Genomic DNA, 13429 nt, shown 5'->3' on the forward strand with positions numbered 1-13429 from the left:
CTTAGACAAGTTTAATTATCTTTTTTTTAAACCTGATTAGGTCTTGGACTCTGCTGCTGAAGGCTTCCACTTGTGAGGATTTACTTTTCACTTCCTGTAGTATCTTCAGCGCAGTAGAGTGGTTGTTTCCATCTGGGAAGCTGGAGATGAGACATCTGAAAATCACAGCAGTTACCCTCAGAAGTCCTGTTGTTAAACCTTCAAAAACCTGCTTATTTACACTTCTGCTTGCAGTAGCATTTTGGTCATCTGGAACACTAATCTAAGTAAAGAGAAAAAAACACAAACCACCAGAATTCAGTAAAACTAACCAAAGTTTGTAGAGAAACATTTACAAATTTGCATAGGCTTACACCGAAAGTAGTAATAAAGTAACATTCTAGAGGCACCGATGGACATTAAACCATTTTGGGTACAAGGTAAGGTAAAGCACATAATCCAAGTTGGACCAGAATAAATCAAGTCAAAAGAATGCCATGTCTGAGAACCAAGGAAGCCTGATAGCAGCAGAACATGCCATTAGTATGACTGTTATTATGCCTAAAGCATCACCAGCGACCACTGCCCTTGTCCATCAGAGGTCACCCATCTGTCAATCATGCCAGAAGCACAACACCCTGTTCTCTCTGAGCAGACCTCACAGGAATCTCATTTTCTGCATCATTTAACTAGATCCCACTCCTAAAATGGTGAAGTTGAGCTGCACAACATGTAAATCTGAAGAAAAATCTATACGCAGGATACAGATCTGGAAGGAGATTATTACTCATGGACAGTATAATTTTTAAAAAACTCATTTCATTTTTCCATTTCTGCAGTCCAAGGTAATTAATCCACCTGAATCCTGCCCTGTTACAATCAAACAGTAAGTGGAGTGTGTATGAAGTTGTGCAGTGTTGGAGGCACACACTGGCAGCAGTCAGGGCTCAGGGCTCCTGGAACATCCCCATGGCTGATGCTGCTGGGCCAAACCCACATCCCTCTGCCACAGCCTGAGGGTTGACACAGGCATTAGGGATCAATACAGGATGAAATGTCATTTTCCTTCCAGGTTAAAATCTTTTATGCTCAGTATATGCAAGTGAGGCCAGAGAAAAGCATTCCTCCTTGTATAGGTATCAGGAGGGATTTGGTGACACTTGGTGACAAAGAAAAACATGCACATTTCTTTATTATTCATTAGCTCTGAGCTTTGTGCTGGTACTTAAAACTCATTGTAATGGTCTGTTTCTGGTGCTGAGCCAAAAGAGCAAGTGAGAAGTCTTTAGCTGCTTATTCAAGTTCAATAGGAAAAACAATGGTACGTTGCTCCAGCAACATTTGTTGACTAAAATAATTCATGCCTAATGATACCAATTGCTCCCTGAAACAGATGGATTGAGCTTTGCAAGGTGTAAATAAACTTAAATGTGGCAACTTTAGATAAAAAATTATACATGCTATTTTTTAAAAGATTGAATAATATCTTGCAGCAGAACCTTTGGTTTGCTGTAATGAGTAGTACTATGAGTGGATAATGTCTGGTTTTGTCTCCAGTTCAATGTACATAGGAGAAATGTATTTTCTAAGTATATAGTCCTTAGCTATAAAAGTTCACGCTTTAAAAAAAACAGTTCTTCCTAATTTGTAAAATAAATAGATCTTGCACTTACTAGAGTAATTTACTGCAGAGCTAATTTCATGTTCAATTTTTTTGGAAAATGTGTGTGTTAATTAATAGAAGTGAGAACAAATGTGTTTTTTTACACAGTGCTATGTCAAACAACAAACAGAAGGAAATACTGCTTGACAGAATATGGGTAATTTTGAACTTAATTCCTTGAAGATTCTCCTTTTATACTAACTCAAATGAGTGACAACAGATCAGCTCTTTTACTGAAGAAATAATGAATGGGATAATGTGAAAGTGTGTTGAGATTTATGTTCAAAATTAATTGGTGTGCTTGCAGAGGCAAAATTAATTGGGGTGCTTGCTTGTTGATTATTATATCAAGCAAGGGGGTAAGAAATCTTAAGATTTAATAGTGTAATTATGAAAGCTTTCAAGCTCTGGTTTCTTTGTGTCAATTAAAAAATAAGTTAGTTAATTATATTCAGAGAAACTGTGTTGAACATGAGCTTTGAATGGGTAGATGTAACATTCCACATTCCTGAGTTTTAACAGTTTATATGACAAAAATCTAGAGGTGTGATTACACACTTAAACTGATTTGTTGAGTAACTGGTATAAAACATTTTTAAATCACAATGGAAAATCAGAAAATGTGTAACTACTGTCCAAATATCTGACACATCCAACACCTGAATGCTATTTTGGCTTTTCTGATGGCTGACTTTGCTGGGCCTAATCAAGAGTCTTACTTTCTTTAAGTTGGTTCTTGATTTGGAACACTCTGGTGGCCTGAGTCTCAGCTCTGGTACAGACTCCACACAAGTGATAAACTATTTCTTAGAGAATTCACCCTGTGCAGGGGTTCCCATGCTTGTGCTGAGCTGCCATAAGCTCCTCAACTCTGCCCAGCATCTTGGGCTTAAGATGCTGCAGAATATGGCCCCAATCCAGTAAAGCACTTAGGCACACATTTAATATAGCTGAAAATGCTCCTCTCTTCTGACTCACATAACCGAAATACCTCTGCAGATCAGAGCACATTCTCCTTCCGTGCTAACAAAAAACACCAAACAATTTCCAGTTAACAATGCAGAGGTCCAGGTCCAGCACTGACAACTTATTTTTATATTTTTATTTCATAAAAGGCATAGTCCTCCACAGCCATGGGGAATTTTAAATGTACAGTTGGTAAACCTAAACGGAAACACTTCAGACCTTTAGAAGCACACAATTTCCCTTCATTTGGTCAATTATTTTATATCATTCTCCCATTACCAAGAGTGATTTTGTGCTTTTCACATGTGTAGTCATTGGGCTTGCCTCAAAAACACTCTGAAAAGTACACCTCAGTCTGAGCAGGATGTCAGACTTTCTATGTAGTAACTAGTGAACCAAAAAAATGGAAATGGCTCAGTGCATGGGCTTGCAATGGTGCAGGTAAAGGTTTCAATTTTAAATTCCCTACCCCTAAACACCAGCATGTCATTACCTCTTCTACTCCACGCCTGTTTTCAGAATTTACTACTCTCCACATGGGCTTGTGTCCTGGTTTAGGGAAAATCTGGGCGAAAACCTCTAAAGGGGTTTCCTCTAGAAAGCAAATTCAAGTGGCTCCTCCCTCAGCAGGTTTGGGAAAGTATTTCCTTGGAGAAAAGTGGAAAAAACCTGTTTATTTAACAGGCAAAGCATTCACCAGCACAAAAACTGAGCAATATTAAACAACAAAAGTTCTTGCTGCTCTGAAGAGATTCCAACCTCAGCAGGTTTTTTCTGTGAGCTGCAGCTCGGTCACTCAGTCTCTGATCAGTCCCTCCCGTGCTGGGAATGCCGTGGCCCAGAGGCCACAGGTGTGAGCTGCCGCTGCTCGTCTGGGTGTTCAGTCCAGAGCAGGTTTAAAGAGCTCCAGAGGAAATGGAAAACCACAGTCCAGGGAACTTCTCTGCTCCAGTCAGCTAAAAGCTAACTAAAAGCAAAGGAGAGCTCTGTCCCGCTGTCTGTCCAGGAGCTGGGATGTGGAGGAATGAGTGCAGTTTCTGAAAACAAACTGTGCACTTCTCTCCCTCACTTTGCTCTCAGAACCAGTCTTAAAGGTGAAAAACTTATTTCTGGGCTAAACAGATGAATGGGGATAGGAGCATCATAAAGTCACCCCAGGACAGCCTGTTATTAGGGACTGAGGGAACTGTCAGTGCCACACAGCTGAGCCCTGTGGAGACAGATGTAATTTCAAAACGGACTAGAAGAGTCAGATCTGCCTTGGATTTCAGTTCTTGTCATCATCAGTGCTAACATGGAGCTGCCTTATTTGATGCAGCACAGAAGAATAAAAAAAAAACTGACCAAAAATGGTGAAGAAACTGCAATAGTATGTATACTGTCATTCTGAAGAACCCCAATTAAATGGAAACACATTCCAGGCAAGAAGTGGAGGAGAAAAATTACTTTCCTGTGACTAGATAGCCAGATTAACTTAAACCGAGTAAAATTTCATAGGCCACTTACCTAAAATATGGTCCAAATTTAAGCACTGTGTTTTGGAGAAGAAAAAAAGTAACCAGCAACTGGGTTTTGATCCCTAGATTTGTTTGATGGCTACCTCACCTAATGTTCATTGTACATTCACTAATGATGTCTTACTTAGAATTTTCAGATGCTATTCATTTAAAGATTGCCTTAAAAAATAATCACAGGGATCTGTCATGGTATCACACAGACAGGTATGGTTTAGGTGTATGGCTTCTCAGCTATCTTTGGTGAAAGTACATGACAGCTGCCACTTGACTGGAAATAAAACCCCCAAAATATGAAATGATCCTTACAACTAGAAAAACTGCAATTATTGTGCAACTATCTTCTGGCTACAGTAGACAAAGAAGAGAAAAGACAGCAATAAATAAATGAAGCTGCAACTCCAGCACAAGACTGTAAGAACGTAGGTGGGAAGGTTTGATCCATTAATCATGGAAATCAGGAAACACCCCTGCTGTCCTCAACAGACACTGATTTAGGCATTACCAGAGCTAAGGAGGCTGAGGAAGGTAACAGGCTAAGTCAGGCTACAGAAGGTTTCCTACCAGTCCCTTTAGGCAGGAGGCAAAGAAAGGTCTAAACAGGATACTTCAAACTATTAACCTGGACAGGCTGGATAACACACACACACACAAAAACCCAAACCAAAACTACATCCACATGAAACTGGTTGGAAATAAGGTTCATGCTAGATGTATTCAATATTATATTGAAATGTTTCTCAAAACACTACTCTTTCTGTCTTCAGCAAGTATTGGTGTACTTGTTTAATAATTTGTTAAAACCTTGCAAATATACATTCTCATATTTATGAGTCCTGGTATTACTTTGGGCTTTATTTTCCAACAGTAAGTGGAAATACACATGACATAGGCAAAGGCTGCATCACACAGCTCATCCAACCAGGAAAAGTGGAGGCAGTTAAGAGTCCCTGGAGGTATATTTTAGTATTTTGATATTCAGAGCTGCTCTCAGTTTGTACATTTCTTTTTTGTAAAAAAAAAAAAAAGAAAAAAAAATTCAAACTTGATCTGATTTATTATATTTACAAGGGAGAAAAATCAGGGTTAGAAAAGCATCACTGTTTTTGAGTTTTGTACTCAAATATGCACTTCATGGAACTATGAAGACATCCCAGTTTAAGGGCCAATTCTGCATGAAGAGAACATAAAGAGACTTTCTGTAAAGGAAAGAAAAGTCCACTGTGGATCATGGGAAACATTAAGCTTTAATTACAGTTTTGCTGCAATTTAAGGGTAGTATTTGGCAACAGACTGAAACGAACTCTAAGCGCAGTAAATTTTCCTTCTGCAGTATCTCTGAGCTCTAGGTGGCCAGCCCCCTCAGGAAGTCGCAGGCCGCTCGGCGGGGCTCCCTGCGAGGGCAGGGCAGGCTCTGGCAGCCCAGCGAGCCTGGTCACCGCAGAGGGGCTGCAGCATTCCCCTGGGCAGTGCGAGCGCCGCAACCCGGCACCCGCAAGGCTCCCGGAGATCCGCCGGGACACGAGCGGCAGCTGCCACGGCAGAGGGCACGGGCTGCGTCTGGGTTTGCTTTGTGTCAAAGAACTCGGACGATCCTCTTAAAGTGTTCATCAACAGCCCTATGGCTTGTTGATTCTAACAGCGTTACTTAAATTATTAAAAGTATGTACATAACTTTTCAATTAACAAACTCCTTGGCTCACGAAAATACATACACACGATTTATAAGTAAAAAACCATGACTAAATATCTTATGATGAGCAGGTCACTATGAATTAAAAATGAGTTTTCAAATAAAATATTTAATGACATTTCAAATTAAATAAAACATTGGCAAATTAAAACTTTAATTGCTAAAGAATCCTATTTAAGCACTTCAGCAAATCAGACTCTGGCAATGTATTGACCTGACTTAGATTCGTGACACTGAAACAAGTAGGAATCACACAGACACAACTCATTGTGGTCTACAATCTAAATATTCCAATAGGGTGAATTAAAGAAAACAACCTCAGAAAAAGAACAATTTCCACTCATACGGTTCTTGGTAAACATGCTTTTGCAGAAGTTATTAGTAGAGGCAAATACATCCATTTCTACAGATACATATAGTAGATGCAGCCACCAAATACAAACAAATGAATTTTAGTCTTTATTCTTGTTTACCTCCTGGTGTTTTTATACTCTGAATACTTTAACATGCTTGTGAAGCATGCAAAAATTGACAAATTAAAGAAGTTATTTTACCTACCGTAAACTGGTGTATCAACAGGTCCATCAGAAAAGTTATCTTATTACTAAAGAGAACATAGGTGCAATTTTCTATGCAGTTGCTGCAGGTGAGGCTGTAAACATTTACTGTACTGCACAGTGACCTAAAAAGTCAGAAGGGAAGAAAAATTAGAATTTTACTTACTTCAGTAAATTAAAAACAAATAATGGCAGCATCAAAAAATAAACTTGCAGGAATTCACATTTATTTTCTTTAAATTGGGATTCCAAACAAACAATAATACCTTAAATGAAATCAATTCAATAATTTGAAACAGTAAAGCCACACTTATCAGAAGCCACACTCTATGGGTACTGGACTCCCCTGTATTCAAACTCTGATGAAAACTGATACAGAATATCAGCCAGTTTCATCACTTGGATAGGTACTATTTCTTTGCCTGTGGCTTACAGCTATAGAACACACGGAACTCTTTCCTGGCAGGACCTTCCAGCCCTGTGTGAAGGATCTGACAGCAATTCCCAGGACAGCAGTGCCTGTGCTCCAGCACAGGGGACAGCGATGCCCCAGGAGCTGGCAAACCCTGCAGGTGGAAGGCCTGGATCAGAAGTTCTGGTGCCACATTGTCACCCTCTCCTCTCAGAGCCTGCAGGGCTGATGTGCAGCTCCAGCAGCACTGGGGAGCCCCACCTCTGGCTGGGGAAGAGGGCACAGCTTTGCAAGGGGAACAACACAAAACAGAAGCACATGCACAACTGCTCTCTGCACCACGGGCAGTGACTTCCATCTGCTCCAATCTCCTCAAAACAGGCCTTGCAGGGAAGCTGGAACCAGCCCTAGAGAATATTCTCACAAAGAAGATTAATCTTACCAAAGAGAACCCTATTTCAGAATAAACAAAAAGTTTGTTTCTTGACCTTTGCTTACTACAAAAGCCACCACAGTTACTTCACAGACACACAATGCAAATGCATCATGAATACATCCAACAATAAATACAGATGGCTAGACATTTACACTGTTTCTCTAAAGTAAACCAAAATAAAAAGAACTTTCACTTTGTTATGTTTTTCTCAACATATGAAAAAATGTGACTAAGTTCAAATAATTTCTAAAGAAAATAAATTATGAGTACTGCTGAAAGGTCATACAAAAGTGGGACTGCAACAAACACCAAGTTACTGCACTGAAACCATCAAAGCTGATATATAACAGAACAAGATGCAGACTAATTCAACATACTTCTGGAGATGAGTTTTACACTTTATCTTTCTCCTAAAATATTTTTGAAACAACAAAATTATTTACATAGTAAGGACTGTGGCTTTACTGATGCTGGGCTCATTGCTGTGGCATCTGGTCACTTAGCCTGGCTCCCCAGAGCTGAAATGGAAGCCTCTCACATACATTGTATTTCTCAAGCAAAGGAAAGGTGGAAATGCTCAGAGGCCGGAAAAAAGTGGAGTAAGATTTTCATTTGCATGGCTGGATTGTTTTCTCTTCAGCTGGAGAATTTAGAAAGTAAGTGAATAAACATTTATACTTTCCCTCCTCTTCTGAGTATCACCATATTACTAGTTGCATTAATTTAAATGTACTGGTAATTAATTTTACTCTACTGCCTAATTAAACAAATTTCAATCTACAGCTTACATGATGTAAAAACAATATTAAAAATTACTTATTGACCAAAGGCAGGTTAATTTTCATCTACTTCGCCTAATTTTTACCCTACAAGGATAACACCTAGACATAATTGAAGCAGGATACTTGACATGCATTTTTGCAAATCTGTCTGCCACACTATTCTCTCTTCCTCTCCTGACATACAAGGGGATTAGTTCCCTTCTCTCAGTAACGCTGAAAAATATTTTCATTAGGTATCTCCTTCTATCTTTCATTAAGATTATTCCCTTGTGCAGGTATGTTGAGAGGGGAAGAGAGAAGAAACTATATTGGTAGCATCTATTTTCTGTTGAGAAGATGCTTTAAATAAGCTTGTCATTTTATCAGCTATTCTAAAATAAAGATCAATTCTATTTAAATATAAACATTATAATTCATCCAAAGTGTCAAATATGAACTTGTAGGTTAATTCTGACAGCATTTCAGAGTTCTGATGTGATTTATTTAATTCAGTGCAATAAATGCTTTTTGATATATGGGATGCCTAATTCCTAAGAGGATAATTTATTTTGCACTTGAAAACACAAAAACTTTCCACTTTATCTAAAGACCAAATTCCACTGTACCAATGCATCACGCTTTTGTATTTCCCAAGTGAAGCTCACGTCACAAAGAGTACTGGCGCTTCCAGAGGCTCTGATAATGCGTTTGAAAGGGTGCTGGAAGCAAATGGATGTCAAATGAATTTTTCACAACAATAAAGAGGGTTCCTTTAATTGATACCATAAGCTTGCTAACAGCAGCTCGTCTGAACACATTCTGATCACGACGTGCTCAGCTCTGCCTCAGCTCCACGGCCTGACTGGAATTCAGCACCAGGAGCGTCACACAGAAGTGTCCCCAGGTGGTTGGCAGTGTTAAATGGCAGATTAGAGACAGCACAACTAATTTCTTTACTTTAATCTTATTAAGAGAACAACAGCTGTCAACTGTCACCATTTCTGCACAAGGCTGCCGAGACAAGGGAGGGGCTGCAAATGGTGGAGCCACAACTTTATTTAACCACACCTTACACTCGCTGGGATGGAAAACCCAATGCATTTCCCAGCCTTTTCTTCCCTTTTGGAGGAAAATAACTGCTCTGAATTCCAAAGGTGTTATCGCCTGAGATTCCACAGGCAGCTGAAGGCCTGGAGCAGGAGGCTCTGCAAAGCAGGTGGTTATTGATCACTGATGTTGCTCTAAACTTTGTATCACACCCACAAATCAGATTTCCAGCCCTGGCCCCTGCACGTTCACTCCAGCCCATGGCCAGGCTGCCCTCAGATGCAAGGCTTTCCTCCAGAGTAAATCCAATTATAAAAACCTCCTTATGGTACACAAGCTTGGAGCCAAAAAAGAAATCTGTCTTTAAACTAGACAAAAATATGCATCTGTATTTTATGTTTATTTTACATGAATATGAAGGAGGAGGAGAAGAGGATTCATTTCAATAAAGCTAGATCTCAACAGTTTATATTGTCTGCACATGATTATTTTTAAATGTTAGCTCATTTTTATTTCCTCAATTTCCCTGATATAAAGAAGTTGACAAACTTTAACTTTCATTAAAAATACTGAGACATCAACAGTATGCAACATTGAAAACTAATCCATGATAGTACACCAGGATACAGAGGCAAGAACTCAACTTACGCTTTACAAAAACCAGGGAATCATCAACATACAACAATGCACCTGTTTCAAGTGTAAAGCTTTTCCCTATTCTTACAACTTCTGTTACAAATGAATATACTTTGATTATCAATGAATAACCCTAAAAGCTCAGTTTGGCAGTGCAATAACACAACACTAAGCATTATCAAATTTAGGATGTCCTAATTCAGTAGAAAACTGCTCATTTTTAACCAGTTTGAATATTATGAAGTATAAAGCAGTCTGATGGGGAAGGGGATCTTTATTGGTAATTGTTTGCTGAGTTGCAAAGAAGTGGGAGGTGAAATATTACTGAAAAATGGTGCAGAGAATGGCTGCAGAGTGGAATGGGTAAGGAACCATCAAGGTAAGAATATGGATTGAAACAACAATAAAACTGCATGAAGAGCAACACTGCAGCTTAATAAGTGTATATTTCCAAACCCTAGTAAAAATTACAGGGAACAGGATATAAAACCAGCTCTTAGTTCCAAATAGTTCTTACTGAAAAATGTCATTTGTATCACTGCTATCCAAAATATTACAGTGGCACAAATGTCTTCTTTTCATGTACGTAATTATGGCTTTTTTAACCTGATAGTATTTGCTTTAAATAAATTATGCAAGAAACTGTGTGAAAATAGAAGATACATTAAACTTGACTTCAATCTCATCTTAACTTGCAAAAGTACAACTTTGTTCTTTACACAATTACTGCCAATTTCTCTTTTAAAATACTCACCACTTAAGGAAGTCAAAGCATTTCCCAAATGTTAATTAAACAAACCCTACAAGCCTCATTTGTTAGCGGGTTTGTTACCAACATGTAATGGTAAATGAGCTGCACATTGCAAGGCAACTCAGGGGAGGAGACTCCTCTTCTGCTCCTCATCTGAAGGCATTCAATTGTTTTGCTGTGCAGCTCCCATTTGCTTTTCTGTACAAGAATATCATAGGGCTCTGAAACCTTTACAAATTCTGCTGTCTTGTTTTGTGGAGAAGTGGACAAATCCCAGAACACTACAAAATGCTGCTTTGAGAAATAATATGGCTGGACATTAATTTTTATGTTAACACCAAAACTAAAACCTACTATAACCCACTGCTTTCTCTTTCCCTTTTCCACTGATTTAATTGAAGGGGAGGAAAATTGCCCCAACACCAAATGTATCATCTATCTCATAAATGTCATGTCCTCACAGCATTTCCCATCCTGCTGTTCTGACTACCGAGCCGGACAGTGGTACAAAACAACAGGCATATTGTTAAACCTTCTGATAATAAAGCTTTATCTTGTAGACATGGGATTAAAGTTCTGAGCTGCACCATACAGCCAGGATTTTGGGGAAAGAGAGATGTAGATAATAGCCCATGTAATCTCCTCACCTACTTGTAAATAGCTTATCCTCATCACAAAGCAACAGACAAATTCCCAATTTAAGATGAGTACAAATGGTCAAACATTGAAAGAACCCACAAACAATTTGAAGTACAGTAGTGTCCTTTAGCAAAGCATATTTGGCTAGGGGAAGACTGGAGGGCAATTCATGAAAAGTCTTCATTCAACTTCTCTCCACAGGGCTTTGCTTTGTCTTTAAACAGAGAAAACTGCCAGAAAAAACTGCTCCTTCGCTAGATTTAAAGTTCAAGAAATCAGGATGTAAATGACATTTGCACAAAAGAAAGAAAAGTAACTTCAAACTTGTTTCTACAGTAAATGAGAAATGTGATCTTAATTTTCTTCCTCATTTAAAGGATTAAACATATTCTATGATAGGAGGTTTTGAACCTCCCTTGAACGCTCTATATGTGAAAATTACTTAAATCCTTTCAGTGAGACCATAGCAATACCTATGAGTATAGTTTGTGCCTGGTTCAAACTGCTCATAGCAAGTCCCACCCTCTGGAACTATTGCTTGCTCTTGACAGTTGAGGTGCAGATTCTGCACAGAACATTCTTCCCCACCAAAAAGGCCACAGAAATACCAAGAGAGGAGCCTCTGCATCCCATGCAACCAGACCAAGCTCCTTGGGCCGCTTCCAGTTTACTCCAGGCTCTCACAGACCAACCCAGCGAGAGCAGTTTGCTTTAGAGAGCAGGATCCTGTGTCAAATTACGTGCAAGCTGATGGATAACTTCCCAGCTTCCATACTTTTGGTGCCTACAAACTGAAGACTGCAATTTGCTGTGAAGTTGAATGAAATGCTGTATTTCAGGAGTGCAGCAAAGTTCTTCAGAAGATGTTTTTAATAGACAATGCTGTCAGAACAGTTTATATTAATCTCTTTTCTGCCCCCATATTTCCTTCGGAAATACAGCTAGTGGAAAATCTGTGTTAATATAACAACATTTAGAGAATTTTTCAAAGATGAAAAAACTCTTTTTAAAATTCAGTCTTAAACAGCCTCAGAAATCTGAGTCACCATTGGTCTGAAAGGGCTGTGAGATAGACAGTTACTGTCAGAGAGAGGAGAACCTCTGATCAACTGTTTGGATGTGATTTCTGTCACACAAATGTGGCTGATGTGGGGCTTTCTTTATCAGCACACAAACTCCTTGGAGAACTAATACATCCTCAAACTGCCTCACAAACCTCAAACACATTGTTTTCAGCAATGTAAACACAATGTTCTCAAACCTTCTCAACAAAGGTTACCAAAACAAGACTTCTTAAAAAGAAAGAACAAATTTAAAGCTCAATTTAAACTAGGCGTTATGTGGGCAGACAGTGTACTCCTGTCCCTTGTGAAGCTTATCCCACATTGATGAAATCACTCAAAATCAGAGACTCTACAAATGAAGATGCCCAAGGCTGTCCACGGGCTGCTCCCCATAGGCCCAGCTCAGGACTGCTCGCCATGGGGGCTGGCTGGACCTGCAGCAAGTGCATTTGGCACGACTGCAAAGGCAGGAATTTTATTTATTCGCTTAGAAGTGCAAAGATATTAAAAAATGTTTTTTCCTTAGTGCTCTTTCCTAGCACTTCACACTTATGTCCCATAAGGTATTATTGGCCAATTTTCATCCAATCTCTCACACTGTAAAGCCTAAATTATACCAGTATTACAAAATATCTACAAACAAATGATGACAATGGCACACACCAGGATATCCTGGGTTTGTACTAAAAACATGCCTAGCCGTGCTCTGAAAGTACCTATGTGCTCTTGACTGTATACAACCTACAGTTAGAGATCAGGGAAAAGAGCATGTGGTTTGAGGTACCAGTTTTTGCAGGAATTCTGCTTAGTCACCACCTTCATTTTTAGGATTAGACATTTAAACCCTTCCATTCTTCTGTTCTGTAAAGAGGAATTTCTCTAATCCACAAGAATTTTGATTTACCTGTTTGTAGGCGCCCTTTCAGCTGGCAGTATCTTACAACTATTTAATTTTAAAAGCAGACAGATTCCAGTGAATTACAACCATTTAAGAAATTCCCCTGCTTCCCACTAGAGATCTCTGCAGACTAACTTCAAAAGATACGTATTTCTTCCTCTGTTAAACAGTTTTGTCTCTTCCCTTTTTACACAATTAGCTGCTGCTCAAATATATCATTGCTCAAAATAAAACCAGTAAGTTAGGAAACCAGAGGCTGAGTGGAAACGTGCTTCACCTTCCATGGCATAGAGAACAGCACACTTTTTTGCTCTGAAGTCCAACACAAGACTAGGAGAAGAAGCAGTGAAGCAGCAGATATGAAATGAATATTCCAGTGCCTCTAAGTGCAGGTGAAGGACCCATCAAACTCA

At 39.1% G+C, this 13429-nt stretch overlaps 1 protein-coding gene across 2 annotated transcripts in view; it reads right to left on the reverse strand.

The window, feature by feature from the left end:
- The window catches only part of SCAPER (S-phase cyclin A associated protein in the ER), a 134849-nt gene that overhangs the window by 35613 nt on the left and 85807 nt on the right, over positions 1-13429 (reverse strand). For both annotated transcript variants that reach the window (XM_021543407.3, XM_021543406.3), the window contains exons 25-26: positions 6374-6497; positions 33-262 (exon numbers count right to left, since the gene is read on the reverse strand). In XM_021543407.3, the coding sequence (XP_021399082.2) occupies positions 33-262; positions 6374-6497 (354 nt within the window). The remainder of the gene's footprint in view (positions 1-32; positions 263-6373; positions 6498-13429) is intronic.

The sequence above is a fragment of the Lonchura striata genome, chromosome 11 (genome assembly GCF_046129695.1).
Source record: "Lonchura striata isolate bLonStr1 chromosome 11, bLonStr1.mat, whole genome shotgun sequence".
NCBI lineage: Eukaryota > Metazoa > Chordata > Aves > Passeriformes > Estrildidae > Lonchura > Lonchura striata.